Here is a 23,437-nt window from a genome sequence, read left to right as displayed (position 1 = left end):
AAATGATGCAAATAATATTTACTTTTTTTATTGCAATGTGTACTGGGATTAATTTTATAATGAACACCAAAACTACAATGCTCATCATTGTCACAAAGAACTTGCTATTACAGTCATGTGGCTTCCCCTTTGCAGTGACCATTTAAATCTGGTCTGTAGCAGTGATGTCAACATGTAAGCTAAGCAGCCAGTCACAATGAAGTATTTTTACAGACAGCAGACTTGGAAATTAAAAGCGCTAAATTGCTTTATTTTCTAAATTTCTGTTATCTGACAACAAAATAAATTACTATGATTGGATTAAGACAGAAGATAAGATAAAAATTAAACTTTAAAAGAACATTTTTGAAATTATGTAGGACTTTTGTCAAAATTGAGAAAATCTGCATGTTCTAAGAACATAAACACCTTTAGAACCAAATGGCCTGTTATGTTGTAGATTCTGTATAATTAGAATTTCTAGTGCTTTTTCTACTTATAGTTATGCGGCTTACCCTTTTCCTATGTTCTGTAACACAAGTTTGGAAATAATCAATGTTCGCTCTTCTATTTTCTAAAGAACCTCACTCATCATTTGAATGAAAGGTATCTAGTACTGTTGGGTTATCAACCTAGAGTCCTTTTGTTCCTTTCAGTAACATATGCTTTATTTTAAAAAAAATTCTTTCATTAGTTCATCCACATCCTGATTCAGCATCCTTCCAATCCTGTATTGCTTCCTTCACACTATTAGTTTACAGATTAAATGTTTGCCCGTGCTGTCTGTGTTTTTCTTTAAAAAGAATCAGAGCGACATTGTTGTTCCTTGTGATTATCATTTATTTTGCTTATAACTTTTCCATTTTCGTTCTAAGCCACACACATTCCTGCTCGTTGTTTTCTCTTCCATCACGTTGTTGGCCCTGTTCATAGTCTCCTCTTTGGTGTGCTTTCTTTTCATTGGCCAATTCTCCTTTGCCCAGCAATCTCCTTCCTGATTGAAGCAACACTGCGCTAATGAAGTCTCTCGATGACTCTTCAGAATACTTTCACCCTTATCCTGTTTCGTCTTGGCTTAATGGTACTGATCTCACCAAAGGGGATCTGGCTTCAAGCCCACCTTGAGTACTTGAGCACACAATTCTCACTGGCACTTCTCTTTGGAGAGGGTGTGATAGTGCTGATGGATGTTTTGCCTTTCAGATGAAGCATTCAATGGTGGATCTGTCTGCTTTTACAGATTGACATAACAGATCCCATAGCACTGTTTTGAAGACTAGGGACATTCTTCTGGCATTTCAGTATTCATTCCTCAATCACATCCATTTAAATAGATTTAACTCGCCATCCTTTACATTATTGCCTGCGGGACCAAGGCTGTGTCAGCATAACTGGCATACCAACGTTTTGAAAGTGATTGGGTGTAAAGTCTATTATAATGCCTTGACAGCGTTCAAGGCCCAAATGCAACGGTTTATTCTGTGTCTTGCACTTAAATAATTTCCATTCCTGGTCTGCTTGTGATTTTCTATCCTATTAATTGGGATGGTATCTTTTGCAAATGTTGTTGCTTTCCAATCCAACAACTTTATTTTGACCCTAATTTCTTTACTTCTCCATTCAGAATTTGAATCTAATTATATTACAATCACTGACCCCTAAATGTTCTTCTATACTCAGATTGCTTACTAGCCCAAGATAATAGATCAGAATTTTGTTTCAAAGGTTTTTCTTTTCAACTGAAAAACACTATCCCTGTAGTTTCTTGACTTTTCTGTGCCTGTAGCAGTAGATGGGCACCAATGAAGAATGTTATAAATTGAGATTTTATCATCTGTTCCTTCATATGCATTCCACTGTAGCCATTTCAGTTGAAAACAAAAACATTTTTGGAATGTATTTTATTTAAATTAGAATTTAAAGAAAGAATGGTCTTGTATTTTTGCAGTAGAGAATATGATGGGAAAGTTCTAATCTTCAGTCTATCTCTACAGAGTGGCGTCAGGGACGAATGGCTCGAGTTGTTCTCCAAGATGAAGACATCACCACCAAGATTGAAAATGACTGGAAACGCTTGAACACCTTAGCACACTATCAGGTAACCATGATGTGGAGGTGCAGAGTGGACAAAGTTAAAAATCTCACAATACCAAGTTATAGTCCAACAGGTTTATTTGGAAGGACTAGCTTTCGGAACACTGCTCCTTCTTCAGGTAGCTAGTGGGGCAGGATCATAAAACCCAGAATTTATAGCAAAAGATCAGGTAATGTACACACGGCAATCACAACACCAAATCAAACTGTATCAGTGGAAACCCAAGAAGCAACTTCTGAACTCAAACCTCCCCTCATCCTTACCAAAATTTAAAGAAAGCAAAATATATTCTGCACAATAGGCTGATTCAACTTATGCTTTTAAAATTTTGTGGCCCAGCTTCCAAAATTCTTCATTACAGGAGATTTCTTGCTTTGAAACATCCATAGAAGATGGCTACAGACAAATGTCTGCATACTTCATTAGGCTTGGCTCTAAAGTGCTCACGTCTTACCCCGGTGAGTACTGGCTACTCTGCATTGAGAGGTTGCAGATGGCTGTTGGCCAGCACTATCTTAACCATCACTGCTACTATGACACCACTTCTTTGGGCAGCATCACAACCTCATCGCACTCGATGTTAGGTCCAAGCTTTTTTCTTTCCTTCAGCCACATCTTCTCCCTACTTTCCCCTCCCCATAACTGCCTGTACTGCATTTTCTTCCTTGACCTGATTGCCTTTCCCATGCCCCTCCTTTCCAAACAGCCCCTTCATCTATGAACAGAATATCAATTGTGCCTTTACGGAGGCCCAGTTTTCAAGGCTACATAGCAATGGAGTCACTTACTACTTTGATCAACTCACTGTCTTGATGAAAACAAAATAAATACTATTGCAATCAATAAATAAATAAAATAAATATTAATTGCCTTAGTACATAGAGTCATACAGCACAGAAACAGACCCTTCGGTCCAAACAGTCCATGCCGAAAATAATCCCAAGTTAAACTAGTCCCACCTGCCTGCTCCTGGCCCATATCCCTCCAAACCTTTCCTATTCATGTATTTATCTAAGTCTTTTTTAAATGTTGTAAATGTGCCTGCATCTATCACTTCCTCACGAAGTTCATTTCACACGTGAAGCACCCTTTGTGTAAATAAAATTTGTCCCTCATATCTTTTTAAAATCTCTCTCCTCTCACCTTAAAAAAAAAGTCGCTTCGTCTTGAAATCCCCCATCCGAGGGAAAAGACATCTACCATTCAGCCCATCTATACCTGTCATGACTATGTGGTAGTCAACTTGGCCAAACATGTGCCTAGTACGCGCACACACAGAGGAGGTATTATCACCTAGAAATGTTTGATCATGTGGGGAGCATAGGGAAAAGCTTCTGAGATTGAATAGCAGGAAGCGTATTTTATAATGAGCCATTACTTTGTTTCAAGAACCAAAGTTTACCAAATTATTAGAAAGTTTTAGGTGATATTAACCTCAGAAATTTGGGTTCTTGAAGCAATTTTGTGTAAAAATGTGAAAAGTTGAAAAGCATTGTCCACTGTTCTATGTTTTGCATATAGGGCTTTGTAAAGCATCTGTGTGCAATAATTGTTGAATTCTCTCCTAGCATAACATTGTAAATCTTTTTAAAAGGTATAGAGTAATAAGCACTTGAAATTTAGTGCGAAAGAGAATCGGTACTGTAAAGGTTAAAATTAAACAAGAGTTGATGAGTTGTCAGTCATTATATGCTTTGAATAGTGACAGATAATGAAGAGAAGATTTGAAGCAAATTCAAATTAGTGAAAAGCTGACGGAGACTGACAGAAAATTAAACCCTTTGCCTTTGACAGCAGCAGCCCCAAATCATGTCAGTGAATAGAATGGGATTAGCATTTTCTATTTCCTCAGAGATCAGGATTAATAAAGAAATAATAGATGTGCTGGCTTCTTTGTACACATTATTCATTATAATAGTCAATCAGAGTATTTCACATGGAACATTTTGCATTTATTATGTCAAAGCTAATAGTTTATTCTGCTAAAAAATAAAATTGGTGAGGGAATTTCTTTTTCAATGAAGTGACAGAAATAAATATAAAATTATTAGGCTGTATGGCAGAGGAGTATACATCTAAAGTAAATTACGTATTATTGGACTTCAAAATTAAGATTTGGTAAGCAGCTCACCATTATACCTGAAAGTTCAGTTATCCTGAAGAGTTTTTATACAGGATTATAGCTTCGACCATTTCTTTAACCTTCATTCTTTTAAAGTAGATCTTGTGGTTTCTCGATACTGTGGAATCTGGGAAAGAGTTAAAGTAGATCTTGTGGGCGGCACGGTGGCACAGTGGTTAGCACTGCTGCCTCACAGCGCCAGAGACCCGGGTTCAATTCCCGCCTCAGGCGACTGACTGTGTGGAGTTTGCACGTTCTCCCCGTGTCTGCGTGGGTTTCCTCCGGGTGCTCCGGTTTCCTCCCACAGTCCAAAAGATGTGCAGGGTCAGGTGAATTGGCCATACTGAATTGCCCATAGTGTTAGGTAAGGGGTAAATGTAGGGGTATGGGTGGGTTTCGCTTCGGCGGGTCGGTGTGGACTTGTTGGGCCAAAGGGCCTGTTTCCACACTGTAATCTAATCTAATCTAATCTAATCTAATCTAATCTAATCTAATCTTTAACTCCTGAAAAAAAGCATTATCAGCTTGTATTTGGAAAATTGTTTCAAGTAGCTTTACAAATTTATAAAATAAATTGTATGAGCAGGAACTATACATCTGCAGTGCACTATATTTACAGAATCAGAGTTGTTACCGCACAAAAGCAGGCCATTCAGCCCATTGTGCCCGCACTGGCCCTTCAAGTTAGCACCATTACCTAGAGCCAATCTCTTGGTTTTTCTCCCATACCCATGCACACTATTTCTATACAAACAACCATTTAATCTGCCTCCAGGTGTATTCCATACCTTTACTACTCATTAAGTGAAAAGAGTTTTTCACAGCACTCTTGATTCTTTGACACATCACTCCAAACCTGTGTCCAGTTGTTACTTTCATGAGTATGAACAGCTTCTTCCTATCTACCCTGTTCATGATTTTGAAAACCTTTATCAAATCTCAACTCAGCTGCCTTCTTACCAGGGAGAACAGTCCCAATCTCTTAATTCTATCCTCACCCCTGAAGTTTCTCATTCCTGGAACCTTTCTTTTATAATTAGCTTCTCCATTTTCTCCAATGCATTGACATCTTTCCTTTAATGTAGCCACCTAGAATAATGCTCCAGCTGAGGGTTAACAAGTGTCTTATATGACTTCAACATCACCTCCTTGTTCTTGTACTCTATGCTCCTATTAATAAAGCTGAAGAAATTGTATGCTTTATTAACTGTTGTCTTCACCTGTCCTGCCACTTTCAATGATCTGTGTTCACATACACTCATACCTATGTACCTGCACCCCTTTCAGGATTGGACCCTCTATATTGTCTTTAAATGTTCTTTCTACCAAAATGCATCCATTCAAGGTTTTTTGCCACCTATCTGCCCACTCCACAAACTTATAAGTGTCTTTTTGGCGTTTGACATTGTCTTCACAGTTTACAATTCTTCCACATTTCATGTTGTCTCTAAACTTTGAAATTGTGCCCTGTACGCTAAGGTACTGTTCATTGATATGTATTAGGAAACGCAAGTGTTTCAATACAAACCCCTGGGAAAATTTAAAACAAACTTCTTTCAAGCCTAAAAAAAATCCATTGACTATTTTTCTCTCTTTTCTATCACCCAGCCAATTTTGAATCTGATTTGTCAAGTCAATCCAGTGTACCAATGTTAACAAAGCTTTGCAAGTAAACATCGCCCTGATTAAATGCCTTACCTTTTTCTCCCAATTTCAGTTTATGACTGCACCTATTTCCAAATTACTTTTTATTTTTTGCTGCTGTCCTGATCTCCCACTTTTATTTCGTGCTTTACCAAGATGGATGTGGTCTCACCATCTAGTAAGCTATGAAATATTCACACCGAACAGGCCCGTGGCCAATTCTCACTCTTTACTTTTCCTCCCTTCCCTTTCGATAAGTGTTTGGGTTACTACTTATATGGAGGAGAAAGTGAGGTCTGCAGATGCTGGAGATCAGAGCTGAAAATGTGTTGCTGGAAAAGCGTAGCAGGTCAGGCAGCATCCAGGGAACAGGAGAATCGACGTTTCGGGCATAAGCCCTTCTTCAGGAACTACTTATATGCTCCCATAATGGTCCAGGAAGCACAGTGTGATCCCAGGTCTTCTGTCCGAGGTCCCTGTCTGGTCTTGCCTTAAAAGCTGTTGCCTGTCCTGGCTGGAAGTGACTGATCCATGAAGAAATGCACTTCAAATATTTATATACAGAGGAACCTCGATTATCCGAAAGAGATGGGCGGGCACTATTTCGTTCGGATAATTGATTATTCGGTTAATTGATTTCCTCTGGGGCTCGGAGTTTCCTGTGAAGTTCTCTCCCCGTTCAGGAGATGAGGCAGCAACACTCTGCATGCGAGGCCCTGCCCCTGCCTGCCCCCAACACAGTCCTACCCCGTCTCCAACTCCGTCCACCCTCTCCCAACCCTGTCAAACCCCGCCCCACTCTCTGCCCACAACTCCGCCATCCCCATCCATCCCCACCCACCGTCCAACCCTCATCCACCCCCCCTCGGCCGACAACCCCCCCCCACCCCCCGACTCCACCAGGGCAGCCGGACTGTACACCAACAGTAAGACTGCTGCTGCCTTTGTGGGGTAAGTCTCCAAATAGCGCGCACATACACACAACATTTTGACAAGTTCCACCTTTGCCCTGTAGAGGACAATGCTGGAGAGATTATCTGGGAAAGGGATATTTAGGATTCACCCCTATGTAGAATTCCAGGGAAATTGTGGGGGGAGAGCGAGAGGATGGGAGGTCAGTCATTTAGAGACAATGCCTGGACTGTCCAGGACTGTTCTTGGCTGCATTTCAGTTCGTTTTTAATCATTGTACATGGAAACAAAAGACGCGATCACGGTTGAAACAGTTCTTTGGCGTGATGTTTCTCTCGGGACCTCGAGATAGGATAATCCAATATTCAGATAATTGATATTCGGATAATCAAGGTTCCTATGTAATACCTGACAAAATCTGCTAGTGTTTGCAGGTTATGTGCCCATGGCATTACAGCCAATCCAATCTTGATCACTAACATTGCAAATTCATAATTTGGAGATGCCGGTGTTGGACTGGGGTGTACAAAGTTAAAAATCTCTCACAATCACCTGATGAAGGAGTGTCGCTCCGAAAGCTAGTGTGCTTCCAATTAAACCTGTTGGACTATAACCTGGTGTTGTGTGCTTTTTAACATTGCAAATTCAATTTCCTATTAGGTGATTTTCTTTCTAATTATTCAACAGTGATCCTAAGCCCCGTTGAAGTACTCAGTGCTGCTATCTCAGTCACAACTGAGTTCAGTTAACTACAGGCAGGGCTAGTTCATTCGACTAAAAAAAAATGCACGGACTTCTTTTGTCCCACCTCAGGGTAAATTCATACCACACTTTAATTCCTAATGCATGCATCACAAAAGAAAATGCAATTTCTCCAGAAAATTAAAACCAAAAGAACTGCAGATGCTGGAAATCAGTAACAAAACCAGAAATTGCTGGAAAAGCTCAGCAGGTCTGGCAGCATCTGTGGAGAGAAATCACAGATAACACTTTGGGTCCAGTGATCCTTCCTCAGAATTGGTCCATAATTTGCCCATAAAATCATTGGCCTAATCCATGTTTGCACAAGTTTTTGAATAAGTGCACATAAAATATGCTTTTGCTGAGGGTGATGTTCAGGCCTGCAAGCCAATCTTATAATGCTGCTAACTTGCACTAATACAGTCTACAAGTCAAATCGATTTAGTTCGTGTCAAATCAATCCTTGAATTTTAGTCAACACGTTCCTCACGACCATTTCATTGGCAGCTGCTACTAAGAGGTTTTTGGGAAAAATTTTGAAACAAATGAAAAGAGGGATTTGCAAAGGTTTTCTAAAGTGGTTGTTCAGTTGTAATAAGTTAAAGTTTTGGTGTTCTGCCTCTGAGAATTGGAGCAGTGCAGCACCTCAAGTGATTCTGCTTGTGATGTTCCACTCGGCTTAGTGAAATTGTCCTACTGTACAAAATGAGCCAACTGCACATTCTCTGTATCTGCGTACCATTTTCATTGAGACCAGGATCTGATGCATGAGATTCCTGTTTGGTGCAGTGCAGATTGTTGTATAAGTTTTCTGACTGGAGTAGTGTTTCTGTTATGACAAACAATAACCTTGCTCTTCCCTAGGGAGTGAAGCCAGGCAGCTGCCAATCTAGAAAAAGCTTCTATTAATGGCAGTAATTAGCCTCTAATTGATCTTAACATGCATTCATTTTAAGCCACCTCCCTATAGGGAATACCTCAACGGTGACCTTAAATGGGCATAGAAGGTTAATACTGGACATCGTGATTGTTCTCCAGATCACAAATTATAGATCAGTTAGTACTTAGAAAAGTAGCTGTCCCAAGATTCTGTCACTATTACCCTTCTCACTCTAGCATAACCACCACAAAAACATGTAGAACTTTATAATACCTGCTGACATATTCCCTACCCTGTGCTCAACAGAATTATTTGCTGCTTCCACATTAGTATCTTACACTTTCCTCAGTGCATCGAGGTCTGTTCTTTTATTCTGCTTTGAACTTTGTCTGACATTGCACTCTTCATTACCTCAAACCTCTTTCTCCCAATCTTCCTCACTAGCCTGAAATCATCACTAGAAGGTTGCACTTGTAAATATCAATGCGTTGAGGATAACTTATGGCTTCATAGAATGTGCTGCAATGGTTTTTCATCTCGCACCCATGTTCTAACCTCAGGAGTTCACCAGTGCTCTGTCCTTGGCCTTCGTATGATGATAATCTTTTATCCTGCTCTTTGGCAACATCATCTAAAATCATGATTTCAGTTTCTACATGAGGACATTTTGTGATGTTAATTTCATCACCTTGAAGTTGAATTCAAACTTCACTTGTGGTAGTTTAAGAATCTTTGTTTGATTGAATTTTTAAAAAATGCTTAAAGTGGCTGTGAAGCAAGGGCACTTTTATAGCATACCCAGTTGGTTTTTTCACGTCCCTTACAGAAGTCAAGTTGCTGTCTGCCCAGTTTGACCTATAAATGACTCCAACCTGGGGGATGAGTTTGTCAAACAACCTGACAAGCCACTTGATTACATCAAAACTGAAATAGGAAACGCTTGCTGTCACCTTCTATGTCAATATATATGAACCTTAACAGAACAGCCACATACTGAGAAGAAATTAACAATGAAAACTAAATGTTTGTTAAACTCTTGTTTACCTGAGGGTTACCTCAGATTACAACAAGATCTGGACCAGATGGGCCAATGGGCTGAGAAGTGGCAGATGGAGTTTAATCGGATAAATCTGAGGTGCTGCATTTTGAGAAAGCAAATCTTAGCAGGACTTATAGACTTAATGGTAAGGTCCTAGGGAGTGTTACTGAACAAAGAGACCTTGGAGTGCAGGTTCATAGCTCCTTGAAAGTGGAGTCGCAGGTAGATAGGATAGTGAAGAAGGCGTTTGGTATGCTTTCCTTGATTGGTCAGAGTATTGAGTACAGGAGTTGGGAGGTCATGTTGCGGCTGTACAGGACATTGGTTAGGCCACTGTTGGAATATTGTGGTCTCCTTCCTATCGGAAAGATGTTGTGAAACTTGAAAGGGTTCAGAAAAGATTTACAAAGATGTTGCCAGGGTTGGAGGATTTGTGCTATAGGGAGAGGCTGAACAGGCTGGGGCTGTTTTCCCTGGAACGTTGGAGGCTGAGGGGTGACCTTATAGAGGTTTACAAAATTATGAGGGGCATGGATAGGATAAATAGACAAAGCTTTTCCCTGGGGTCAGGGAGTCCAGAACTAGAGGCCATAGGTTTAGGGTGAGAGGGGAAAGATATAAAAGAGACCTAAGGGGCAACTTTTTCATGCAGAGGGTGGTACGTGTATGGAATGAGCTGCCAGAGGATGTGGAGGAGACTGGTACAATTGCAACATTTAAGAGGCATTTGGGTGGGTATATGAATAGGAAGGGTTTGGAGGGATATGGGCTGGGTGCTGGCGGGTGGGACTAGATTGGGTTGGGATATCTGGTTGGCATGATGGGTTGGACTGAAGGGTCTGTTTCCATGCTGTACATCTCTATTATTCTATGACTATATTTGAAACATTCTTACTTTAAAAAAAAATTCCAGCATGCAGTACGATTTAAAGTTTTACTAGGACAAATTAAACATTAACTTGATCTATTCGACTTCCAACGTAACATGTACATTAAAAATCAAAGTCATTACTCGATTGTGTTTCAACCACTTCTGAGTTGTGTCAGTGGGAAATGCATGTATTACAACAGTGACACATATTGATGAATGAGATCTTTTACTTGTGTTGCCCTGAATACATTTTTTTTGACATGTATAAAATTGGTTGCCATTTTGATTTGCTAATTATTGCCAAGTCTTTTTCACTATTTGAGCATTTGCACAGCAGGAAGGAATGTTCCTTTAATGAGCTGATGGATATTTCAATGAGATTTTTTTTCCATTTTCACACAGCTCCCTGCCAGCCAGCTCCAGTCGCCACATAGTCTTCATTCTATCATCTACAAGACTCAATAAATATGAAATCATGCCTGTTTTTAAAGAGCCATCCCTTATCTTGAAAAATAATTTTGCTAACTTTAGTTTCCACAAGAACAAAATCTAACACTTATTTATGTTGAAATATAGTTTTTACATGCAACTGCCTGTTATTCTGACTAAAATTATGTTGACCTCTTTTAGGCTTACTTGCCTGCCTAAACAAAACTGGTTGTCCAATGTATTTTCTTTGAAGCATTATTCGTGTATGTTGAGAAGATCCTAATTAGTTTATGCCTGATGTCTAGTTTTCACAAGTGGAGTATAATGATATGTGGGCATCTATTTTCCTTTGAATTATATTACTTGATTTTATTCTCTATTTTAAACTAAATTTCCTATTTACTATTTCCATTCTACAAACTTACATTGGATAGAACATAAAACAGATTGTTGGCAAATGTCTGCTCAATATTTAGTACAATGTGGAAATGTCTCCCATTCACCCTTAAGCTGTGGCAGTGCAAAAAATACTATTTCCTACACTGTATACTGATGGCCAGGATGTGAGGTCAACTTGCTTGAATTGGATTTTGATTTTATCTAAATGTCTAGCTTTTAACTGGCAAACTGATAAGATTATTGCCAATCAATCTGGATATATTCATGACCTGAATCATAGAATTGAAAATACAGCATTTTAATCTGCTCTCCCAGTTCAATCCTGGCTCAGTTATATTTGCTCTCAAGTGCAAATTAAACACAGAACATTTTGTGAAAACAAAGCGAAAAAGAATCCCAGTGTGTTTATATGTAAAGGTGAGGGCAACCTGACATTTAGACAAAGATGGCTCTTTTACTTGATACAGCGAGGCTGCATTTTATGATTTTGAGTGTCACTTGAATGATTTTTAGCATATTCAATTAGGCTGATGGCTGCACTGTTGTTTGATTTGGGCCATTTAGGTCTAAATGCTGAGAGTTGGGGGAAAATAGTTTGTAATGTATTTTTGGAAAGGTGATAAAAAGTTATTTCTGAATGTCGTGACAGCTAGTTGTGGATTGAAACTGCTGCAGCGTTAAACAGGCATGGAGATCCGACACTTGACTGTCGTGAAGGAAAACTTTGCGGAACTAAGATGACTCTGTTTGATTTTTCAGTTAAGTGCAGTATTTAAATCCTTTGCAGGTGTCCGATCGCTCAGTTGTTGCTCTGGTCCCCAAACAAACTTCTTCTTACAACGTTCCAACCACAACCAGTATGTGTCGGACATCCATTAGCCGCTATGGTAAGTTAAGATCCAAGCCAATGTGTAAGAATCTTGTCTCAGAAATTAAATTCACCACATGATATTTGTGAATTTATGGAGGTGCTTGCATGAACTATAATTGGCACTAGTTACAGATCCAAACGGATGACTGCTTGTACTGAAACCCATTATAGCCACTTTTCCAGCACACTCCATCACTAGGAGTGATTAATTGCAACAGATCCTGTTGTTTACTGTGGCCATGCAAAGCTTTTATTGGTATTTCTTGAGTGTGTGTCTCTGTGGACACTACTTCAGTCAAATATGAACAAGAATCTCCATGTTGAACATGCAAACATATTTCTGAGCAATCAAGATAATTTCCCACTCAGGAGATTTGCTATACAAAGAAAATAATGGATTTGCAATGAGACTTCTTTATTATCCATTGAATTTAAACCTTTTGTACATCCTTAATACCCAGATATGCAAATATGAGTGACAGAAAATCAGCACCTTGTTCCAGCATTTCCTTAACAAAAATTAAGATAAATCTTGATAACCTGGAAATATGAACAACGAACGACTTATTTTCCCCCAAGGCTAGAGAACGTACTTTCAGTTCCAACTGAGAAAAGTAATGTGTTAACACTACAGAATCATGTAATGTAGAGAACAGAAAGTGAGGACATATCCATCTGATGGTTGCCTCTACAGCTAACAAAAGACTTTAATCATTGCGTATGTTTAGAATACTAGAGAACAGTATCTCGTGCCTTCTGTGCTCCAATACCAAATTATTTCAGTTTAGGAAGCTCAGGTTGAGGTTTCAAGGCACAAAATGTTTATTGGAACATACACAATGGGAGCAGAAGTAGCCCTTTGAACATCCTCTGCCATTCAACTAGATCGTAGCTGCTCTGATCTTATTCTTTAGGTTTGATCGGTTTGTAACATCACACTGTCATACAACATTGTAGGATGTACCATCTATTTTTCATTTTTAAAGTTCATTGCTCTGTCATTCTAGTTTTGCAATGGCTAATTTGATTTGAATTGAATAATGTTTGTCTTTTCCCACATTCTAGACTCTACCTTACGGTACACTGGAAGTCCTGACAGTCTACGCTCTCGGGCTCCCATGATTACCCCAGATTTAGAGAGTGGTGTTAAAGTGTGGCATCTAGTAAAGAACCATGACCATGGAGACCAGAAGGAGGGTGATCGTGGCAGCAAGATGGTGTCTGAAATCTACCTGACAAGACTGCTAGCAACAAAGGTTAGATAGATTAACAACATTGTCTGTATGAGAACTCGGGAAGGTGTGGCGAAGGAAGTTGGGGTGATTGTATGTTGGGGAGAAGTTCAATATGATGCATCACACACACTGGGATAAAGTAAACAAGCTTAAGACATTTCTGTTTAAAATTGTATTCCCCTTTAACAAGCACATCTGGCAAAAGTAGGAAAAGTATTTTTGATTTCACTGACAAACTGCATATCTTCATTTAGTCTGATAACGTCTTTATGTATTTACTATTCAGTTAGATTTTTGTTTCTATGCCTATGCAATCGTCTCAAAGTTTGTCCTTGTCCAGAAACACACAGTTACTGCAGACACTATACCAAGTTGAAGATAGAAGAATATTTCAGATCAGCTTTAAGGTCTTTTTGCTTTTACATAAACTAGTATGCAACATGCGTACTTTTTGAGAGATACACTCATTATGGCGGGACTCCTCCATAAATGGTCCACAATTGACAGCTATTTCTTCAGCTGTCTGGAGTTTGTTCCTAAAATACTTGTGCTTTCTGCCTCTCTTCATTTAAGATGTTGATTTAAAAACTGCACTGTGACCAAGCATTTGATCACCTTATTCTGTTATCTCCTTAAGTGATTCATTGTTAAATCATATTTGTTGATGTTCTTATGCACTGCCTGAGGAGGCTTTACTCCACTAAAGGTGGTATATGATTGGATTTTTTAAAAAATTCAGTCATGGGAAATTGGGCATTCCTAGCTAGACCAGCAATTATTACTTATCCCTGGAGTTACATGTGGCCCAGACACGGATGGTAGATTTCTTTCCCTAATGCACATTAGTGAACCATTCGAGTAGCTTTATTTTTAATTCCAGATTTCTTTTTATTGAACTCAAATTTCACCATCTGCCATAATGGATTCAAACCTAGAACATTAACCTGAGGGGTCTGGATTGCTCATCCAGTGGCATTACCACTACGTCACTGTCTCTTTATGTGCTAACATACAAGATTGTGTTACGTGAATGGCATGACAATTAAATGCGTACTTATTCCTCTTTTGTTCTTTACAGGGCACTCTGCAGAAGTTTGTAGATGACCTGTTTGAGACATTGTTCAGCACAGTACACCGTGGCAGTGCCTTGCCACTTGCCATTAAATACATGTTTGATTTCCTGGATGAGCAGGCTGACCGACATGTCATCCATGACACAGATGTTAGGCACACATGGAAGAGTAACTGGTAAGTGATGCATTTGGCTGTTTCAACCAGTCGTAAAATTACTCACTGGGACCAGTAATGAAGACCCTATACTGCAGCAGCATGCTTCAAGTTGAATGAGCTGAGTTAATCCAGTTAAGAAAGCTTTCCAGAAATCTGAAGACATTTTGCAAGATGCACTAGGGAGAAGGGTGATGTAACGGGATCAAGAATCATGGTGTCAAGGAGCCAGCTTTCTATGCATCAGTTTTTATCGTAATGTGGAATGGAGAGGGCTACAATAGCAGTGGTGTACTTTGAACTTTTGAGGCCTGTGCTTCAACGATGTCAGGGACCTTTGACCTGCAAATGTTATGATTGAGCATGCACTAACTGATATGGTGCTCAGTGAACATCTCCTAATTTCAACATAATTTTCATCAAATAACACGATTACATTTATGGATCTAATGAGTTTGTGCAGGGACCAACTTTAAGCTTGCAGACTGTGTTGGCCCATACTGCACCTAGAGTTGACTTCAGCTTCTGCATTACAGTTTGTTCAAAATCACATCATGACCCCTGTAAGATTTCAGACATTTAAAAGTTTGCATAGTTTCATTTTTCTTCACATTTCCTTTAGCAGGAGGAGAGCATGTCAGCCACTTTGACGCAAAAATGGAACTGCAAACTTATTAGTAGCATGAGAATGTGGCATTGATTAAAATGTATTCCATATGAATTGCAGAATTTTAGCAGAGGGTGCACATTCGGATTAGCCAACAACTTCAACAATCTGTCTCTGGTAACAACATTGTAAAGCTTTTTCCAAGATTATTGTAGCGGTTCTACCTGAAATAATTGTAGACAAATGGAAGAAACTTCATGGATGTTATTGTGGTGCCTGTTGCCATGTATCCAGCTGCCAGAAGTTAAAGCTAACGTTTTCAATATGGTCAAATCTTAGGGTCATTCAGCAATTTAGCTTGCAAGTAGTTTGAGCCAAGAACAGGTCATATCTCCAAAGGCATAACCAATAAAATGAAAAACTAATTTCTAAAAGACCAACTGAAATAGGCAAAACTCAGCTAATGTGAATAAGGATTCTCTTGCGATGAAGAATCCAAGCGTTTAAACTTTGTCATCATTAGAGGATTCCTAGTTAACATGCTTGTCTCAGTCCTACTGAAAAAGCCAATTATTTTATGTTTCCTTCATCAAAGGTTCTGATGAGCTTTATGTTTATACGTGGTTTCTCATCTTCAACCTTTCTTAATGGTCATTTCATTAAAATTCTGCTTTTTGTGCTTGATTCTGTTCATGCATCAGCATTACATTCAATGCCTCAAATGTAAAGTTCATGTATTTGTATTCAAGTTCCTCATGGCCTTACAGCACACTATTTCTACAAATGATTACATTCGTTATAGCCTCCTTAGATATGTGGAAGGTCCTATTAGATCAGAAGATAGCAAATGTAATTCCTTTATTCAGAAAGGGCACAAGATGCCAAGTAGGGAACTACAGGCCTGTCAGTTTAACATCTATTCCAGGGCAAATCTGAGATTCTAATACTAAAGAAGTCATGGCATGGCACTTAAACAAGTTAAAAATAATTAAGGAGGGTCAACATCATTTTGTCAAAGGGAAATCATGTTTAACCAATCTGTTGAAATTATATGAGAATGGACCACATTGTGGATAACTAGGAATGAATAGATGTACTGTGCTTAGATTTCTGGAAGTCTTTTGATAAAGTGCTGGATGAAAGGTTATTGTGGAAAATAAACACTCATTGTGCAGAAGGAGGAATATTGTCATGCGTGGAAGATTAGTTACCTAACAGGAAACAGGAGGTAGGCCTATATGGGTCTTTTGTCTTAGGTTGGTAATATATAATCAGTGGTGTGGCACAGAGATCAGTGCGAGGACCTCAACTGTTTGCAAGTTTTGTAAATGACTTGGATGAAAGCACAGAAGGTATGGTTACTAAATTTGCTGATGACAAAAAATAGGGAGGAAAGTAAGTTGTGAAGAGGATATAGAGGTTACAATAAAATACTGATAGGTGGACAGCAGGCAAAAATCTGACAAATGTATTAGACTGTGGGAAATTGTGCAATTATCCATTTTGATGGGAAGAATTTTTAAAAAGCAGAACATTTAAATGGTGAGGGATTTCAGAGCTGAATACATTTTACTTCTGCTCCTTGCAGTATGATCCTACGAATTCTACATTTATCCAGTTCTAATCTTTCAGGCATCCACACTTTTCTTTATACAGGATTGATGGACAGAAGAAATAGGAACAGGAGGAGGCCATCTGGCCCCTCGAGCCTGCTCCACCATTCAATAAGGTCGTGGTTGATCTTATCATGGACTCAACTCCACTTGTCCACCTGCCTGCCATAATTCTTAATTCCTTTACTGATCAGAAATCTATCTATTTTTGCCTTAAAAATGTTCAATCAGGTAGCCTTAACTGCTTCAATGGGTAGGGAATTCCACAGATTCACAGCCCTTTGGGTGAAGAAATTCTTTCTGAACTCAGTCCTAAATCTGCTCCCTGTTATTTTAAGGCTATGCCCCTAGTTCCAGTTTCGCCCACCAGTGGAACAACCTCCTACTTTATATCTTATCTATTCCCTTCGTAATTTTATATGTTCCTATAAGTTTCCCTACTTATTCTTTTAAATTCCAATGAGTATTGTCCCCATCTACTCAATCTCTCCACATAAGCCAGCCCCCTCAACCTCAGAATCAACCTAGTGAACTTCCTCTGCACCCCCTCAAGTAAGGAGACCAGAAGTATACACAATACTCGAGGTATGGCCTCACCAGTACCCTATACAGCTGTAGCATAACCTCCCTGTTTTTAAACTCCATCTCTCCAGCAATGAAGGACAGTATTCAGTTTGCCTTCTTAATTACCTGCTGCACCTGCACACCAACATTTTGTGATTCACGCATAAGGACACCCAGGTTCCTCTGCACAGCAGAATGCTGCAATTTTTAACAATTTAAACAATAGTCCATTTTGTTGTTAATCATACCAAAATGAATGACCTAATATTTACCAACATTTGTACTCCACCTGCCATACTTGCTCACTTAACCTATCTACCACTCATCTTAGTGTCATCTTTGACACACTGCACTTGGTTCAACTCCAAATTATCTATGTAAATTGTAAATAATTGCAGTAGTAACACTGATCCCAAAGGTACACTGCTGGCTACTGATCAACCAGAAAAGCACCCATTTTATTCCCATGACCATGTCTTCTGTGTTCAACTCCACACCTTGCTGCCTTTCCAACACCTCTTCACTGTCCTTTAAAACAAATTTAAAAATCAACCAGTTTAGTCATTTGAACTAATATCTATTTAGTTTTGGCTCGGTATTGATTTTCAACTGATAATACAACTGTGAGATGCCCTGGAGATTTGTCACAACTAAAATAGACCAAAATCGGGTAGACAGGAAGAAACTTCTCTCCATCAAAGGGAAAGCAATGATCAGGGGCATAGATTTGAGGAAAGGGCACAAGATTTAGAGAAGACATGACGAAAAACCTTTTTTTCTGCCCAAAGGTTGGTGAGAAGGTTGGATCTCATGGAATCCAAGAAGAACTAGTTATTTGTATACTGGCTCAAAGATAGGTGGTGGTGGAGGCCTGTGACCAGTGGTGTGTCACAAGGATTGGTGCTGGGTCCACTACTTTTCATCATTTATAAAAATGATTTGAATGTGAACATAGGAGGTATAGTTAGTTTGCAGATGACACCAAATTTGGAGGTGTCGCAGACAGCGAAGAAGGTTACCTCAGATTACAATAGGATCTTGATCAAATGGGCCAATGGGCTGAGGAGTGGCAGGTGGAGTTTAATTTAGATAAATGTGAGGTGCTGCATTTTGGAAAAGTATATCAGAGCAAGACTTATGTAGTTAATGGTAAGATCCTGGGGTGTTGCTGAACCAAGAGACCTTGGAGTGCAGGTTCATAGTTCCTTGAAAGCAGAGTTGCAGGGAGATCAGATAGTGAAGGAGGTGTTTGGTATGCTTTCTTTAATTGGATAGAGCATTGAGTAAAGGAGTTGAGAGGTCATCCAGGACACTGGTTAGGCCACATTTGGAATATTGCATGCAATGCTTGTCTCCTTTCTATTAGAAGGATGCTGTGAAACTTGAAAGGGTTCAGAAAAGATTCACAAGGATGTTGCTAGGGTTGGAGGATTTGAGCTACAGGGAGAGGTTGAATAGGCTAGGGTTATTTTCCCTGGAGCATCGCAGGCTGAGGGGTGACCTTACACAGAGGTTTATAAAATCATGAGGGACATGAATAGGATAAATAGACAAGGTCTTTTCCTGGGATGGAGGAGTCCAGAACTGGAGAGCATAGGTTTAGAGTAAGAGGGGAAAGATATAAAAGAGCCCTAAGGGGCAACATTTTCTCTCAGAGGGTGATGCGCATATGAAATCAACTGTCAGAGGAAGTGGTGGAGGCTGGTACAATCACAACATTTAAAATGCATCTGGATGGGTATATGAATAGGAAGGCTTTAGAACGATATGTGCCAAGTTCTGGAAAATGGGACTCGATTAGGTTGGGATATCTGGTTGGCATGGGCGAGTTGGACCAAAGGGTCTGTTTCCGTGCTGTACATCTCTATGACTCTCTGACTCTAGAATCTGGGACTCACGACCTGGAAGGGTGGTTGAGGCAGAAGCCCTCATAACATTTAAGCAGTATTTGAATGTGAACTTGGAAAGCCAATGCATTCAGGGCTACAGGCCAAGTACTCGCAAATGGGATTGGAATCGTTAGGTGATTGATTTTGACCAGATGTGAGTGTGGATGGAATTGACTGAAAGGCTTTTTTCTGTGCTGTAGATTTCTGACTCTAAAGTGAACTGCAAATGTTATTTATTATTTTAAATGAATGGAAGCAATAAAATTATTATTAGTTTACATATAGACACATACAATTCACACTCATTCCCAAGTTGAACAGGATTTTATTTAATTCACTCATGGGATGTGGGTAACACTGACTGCACCAGCATTTATTGCTCATCCCTTGTTGCCTTTGAGAAGGTAATAATGAGCTGCCTTCTTGAAATGGTGCAGTCCACATGCTGCAGGTAGACCAATTAGGGAGGGAAATCCAGGATATTGACCCAGTGACAGGAAAAGAAGAGCGGTATATTTCCAAGTCAGGATGGCGAGTGTCTTGGAGGGGACCTTGCTGGTGGTGGTGTTCCCATGTCTCTACTGCCCTTGTCCTTCTGGATAGAAATGGCTGTGTGTTTGGAAGGTGATGTCTGAGGCTCTTCGGTGAACTTCTACAGTGCATCTTGTAGATACTGTTGCTGCTGAGTGTCAGTGGTGGGGGGAGTGGATGCTTGTGGATGCGGTGCCAATCAAATGGGTTGCTTTATCCTGGATGATTTTAAGTTTCGAGAATGTTACTGAAGTTGTACCCATTCAGGCAAGCGGGAGTATTCCATTATACTCCTGAGTGTCCCATGTGGATGATGGACAGATTTAAAACCTTCTGCAGGGTAATTAAGAATGCACAACAAACACTGGCCCATCAGCATGCCTACAGTACCTGAATTTTTAAAAATGCATATATGTCTGTATAGCTATAGCCTGTATCAGCAATGAAGTGGTACTGATTAAGGATATTTCCTCCTCCTCCCCTCCTAATCTCAATAGCAGTGCTGTGACATTTCAGTTCTCATTTGGATTTATAGAGCAGAAGATTTACAGAAATGGAACAGCTTAGATTTTAGTTTCATCTATCATGACGTTCAAAAGGACTCATTATTTTTAACTGAGTGTGCAATATTGACCTCAGCTATTTTCATTGTCATTGAAGCTGAAAATGTTTGTGCGACAGATGAGGAGGCAGAAGCATATGTAAGTCAAAAGCTTAAAATGTCACAGGTCTTTCTTTTTTTAAAGTACATTTCATAATGAATTCAGTTTTAAAATGGGTGTATTTTCAGGTGTAATTTTGTAATCATGTTGGAGTAAAATGTGGAAATTAATAATTTGATTGTAGATCTATGTTAATAGGGGTCATATACTTGGAAATCCTAAGTGTATTCTCAGCACTTCCCATAGCAACACTGCAGCGTTAATTTCGTTCTAAACCATATCACTCGCTTCATGCAAGTTGAGTTTGAGCCACGTACTGATTTTATGTTTGGATTGGCCAAGCTATTATCTGTTTCCAATTCTTTAGGTTTTAAATAAATTGTGTAAAACCTATGCATTAAAATCCAGTGTCAGTTTTTTAATTGTGTGCAAAACATTGAACTTCCTCCTTTGTCTTCAAGCTAACCAAGACAGAATCAGAATGACAAATCTCACTGTTTGTCCATTACCAGTATTTATTGATTTATGTATTTCTGTCTTAAAGTTTCAGGAAGGCTTAAGGGATAAAGATAAAAAAAAGTGTACAGCAAATAATGTTTCCAAATAAAACAACAGTTTTAACACAGTAAGGAGGGTGGAATAGGGGGCCGTCAAATTGAGCAGTGAAATAGTTAAAGTTAGAGATAGCAAATGAATAATCATTGGACTGAATCATTGACAAGAAAGACAGGGAAAATAGGCATTCTTTGAGATGAGTGTAGATTGAGGGTCAAGGTTTCAGCTTGAGCTAATTTGGGTTATGTAACACAATGTTACAAATGGTCATGTTCGGCTTAAGACAGTGGTCATGGGAAGGTGGGGTATAATCAATGACTGGGGATGAAAGGTGGGAATTGAATGCAATGATTTTGATCTTACAAGTATCTATTTGGAGTAACTTCTATCTTATCTAAGACAGAATGAAAGGCAAATAATCTAATACCACAGTGTGTATGTATTACATGTATCCAACCAATGGACTCTTGTGATGCTGTGGTAGTGTTCCTCCCTCTGAACCATGAGGCCTGGGTTCAAATCCCACCTGTTCCAGAGGTGTGTGATAACATCTCAGAACAGGTTGATTAGGAAAAATATGTAGACAGGGAATGATGTGCCTGCTGGTGGTGCAGTGGTAGTATCCCTACCCCTGGACTAGGAGATCTGGGTTCATGTCCCACCTGCTCCAGAGCCACATACTAACATCTCTGAGATAGGTTGATTAGGAAAATAGGTTATGATAAAATAAAAGCAAATCCCAAGGGCTCTGTGGCTCCATTATGGTGTCCCTACCCCCAGTGCAGGAGGCTCATGTTCAAGTCTCACCTGCTCCTATGTTGAAAAACATAGGTTTTGTTTTAAGATTAGATTACCTACAGTGTGGAAACAGGCCCTTCGCCCCAACCACTCCACAATGACCCTCCGAAGAGTAACCCACCCAGACCCATTTCCCTCTGACGAATGCGCCTAACACTAGCAATTTAGCATGGCCAATTCACCTGACCTGCATATCTTCGGACTATGGGAGGAAACCGGAGCACCTGGAGGAAACCGGAGCACCTGGAGGAAACCTACGCAGACACTGGGAGAACGTGCTAACTCCACATAGACAGTTGCCCGAGGCTGGAATCGAAACCGGGACCCTGATGCTGTGAGGCAGCAGTGCTAACCACTAAGCCACTGTGCCGCCTTGTGGCAAAGGGAGTCGAACGCTCAACTCTGCGGAGGTTGCAAACCAAATCCCATTGGCTTAGATCACTCAACCGAGACGCAGAAGCCTTAAATTTTAAATTTTTAAAAATGGAGATGACATAATGGGCCATCTTCTGGTGTGGTGGTAGTATCTCTACCCCTGGATTGAGACACCTAGATTCATGTTCCACCCTACCCCAGAGCTGTGTAATAACATCTTTGTACAGGTTGATTAAAAATAGATTTTGAAAAATAGAGAGGGCATTAAGGGGTTTTATGGTGCAGTGGTAGTGTCCCTACTGTCAGACTGAGAGACACAGGTTCAAGTCCCACCTGCTCCAGACCGATTAGAACAAAAGGTTAATAAAACAAAATTTAGAGGGGGCACGAACGGGTTCTTGTGGTAGCATTCCTCCAGCTGAACCAGAAGACCTGAGTTCGAGTCCCACCGGCTTCAGAGATATAACACATCTGAACAGGTTGATTAAAAATATCTAGAGAGGGCAAGAGGGCAGTAGACACAGGAACTGGATAAATAGGTGAATACAGGGCTTGGGCAGTGGGATGACCTCTGGGGAGGTTTGCCTTTGAGGGCAAGAAGAAATAGGAAATGTGAAGAGGCAGCTGAATGAATGTTCTCAATCTTTGTGATGAAGATGTTTATGAGCTCCTTACAATATTAGCAGGAGGTGAGGCTAGAGGAGTTGGGGACGAGAGGTTCAGTGAATATTAGCAGTGGAGAAATTATCACTGGAATTAAAAGGAAAATATAAAGGTCTACTTAGTCCTATAAATGATTGTTGCTATTGTATAGGTTGAGATAAATCTTCCTTGATTTGGTGAACTTGACAGCTAGGTAGAGTCGAGGAGTGATTCACACCTGCTTTAAATGCTAATGAGCATTGAGCGTCTTTCTTCTGAAGATAAGAGTGTAATCGTGAGAATTATGACACAACAAGGACATCAAGGAGATCAGGAATGTTCTTTCCTGTGAGCTGTCCTCCAGAAGTAGCACTTCTATATGAAGACAGGTGTGCCTAGAGATTGTGGAGGCACTTGAAATAAGTGAATAATATATTGGTGCTCATTCTGCTTATTTGATTACATGGCTAACTAAACTTGTCAGTGTGGCTGGGGATGTGAACCCAGGTGCTACTTCTCAAGTGGAGCCTGTGATATGATTCATCCAGCTGAATCATGGAAAGAGGTCATGGGAAGGCAAAGACTGGACAAGAAAGTAATTTATTTTAGGAGAAAGAGGAATCTGTTTTTGAAGGAATAACGAATGGAACAGAGTTTTTATTCCTGCTTTCCACTGTGATGAGCCAAATATTTTTTGTCTCTTGACAAGCGGTGGTTTTAATTTTATTTTGTAACATATTATAGGGTTTATTTTAAA

At 39.7% G+C, this 23,437-nt stretch overlaps 1 protein-coding gene across 2 annotated transcripts in view; it reads left to right on the top strand.

Annotated features, from left to right (window-relative positions):
* Nucleotides 1-23,437, top strand: part of plxna2 (plexin A2) — a 498,163-nt gene that overhangs the window by 458,114 nt on the left and 16,612 nt on the right. For both annotated transcript variants that reach the window (XM_087973574.1, XM_087973575.1), the window contains exons 26-29: nucleotides 1,974-2,077; nucleotides 11,899-11,998; nucleotides 13,048-13,238; nucleotides 14,296-14,465. In XM_087973574.1, coding sequence (XP_087829700.1) covers nucleotides 1,974-2,077; nucleotides 11,899-11,998; nucleotides 13,048-13,238; nucleotides 14,296-14,465 — 565 coding nt within the window. The remainder of the gene's footprint in view (nucleotides 1-1,973; nucleotides 2,078-11,898; nucleotides 11,999-13,047; nucleotides 13,239-14,295; nucleotides 14,466-23,437) is intronic.

Source organism: Chiloscyllium plagiosum, unplaced genomic scaffold (assembly GCF_037043375.1).
Source record: "Chiloscyllium plagiosum isolate Xiang-an unplaced genomic scaffold, Cpla_swu_hap1 HiC_scaffold_26, whole genome shotgun sequence".
Classification (NCBI taxonomy): Eukaryota; Metazoa; Chordata; class Chondrichthyes; order Orectolobiformes; family Hemiscylliidae; genus Chiloscyllium; species Chiloscyllium plagiosum.
Note: the sequence above shows the minus strand (reverse complement) of the source record. Positions and strands in the feature narration are given on the sequence as shown.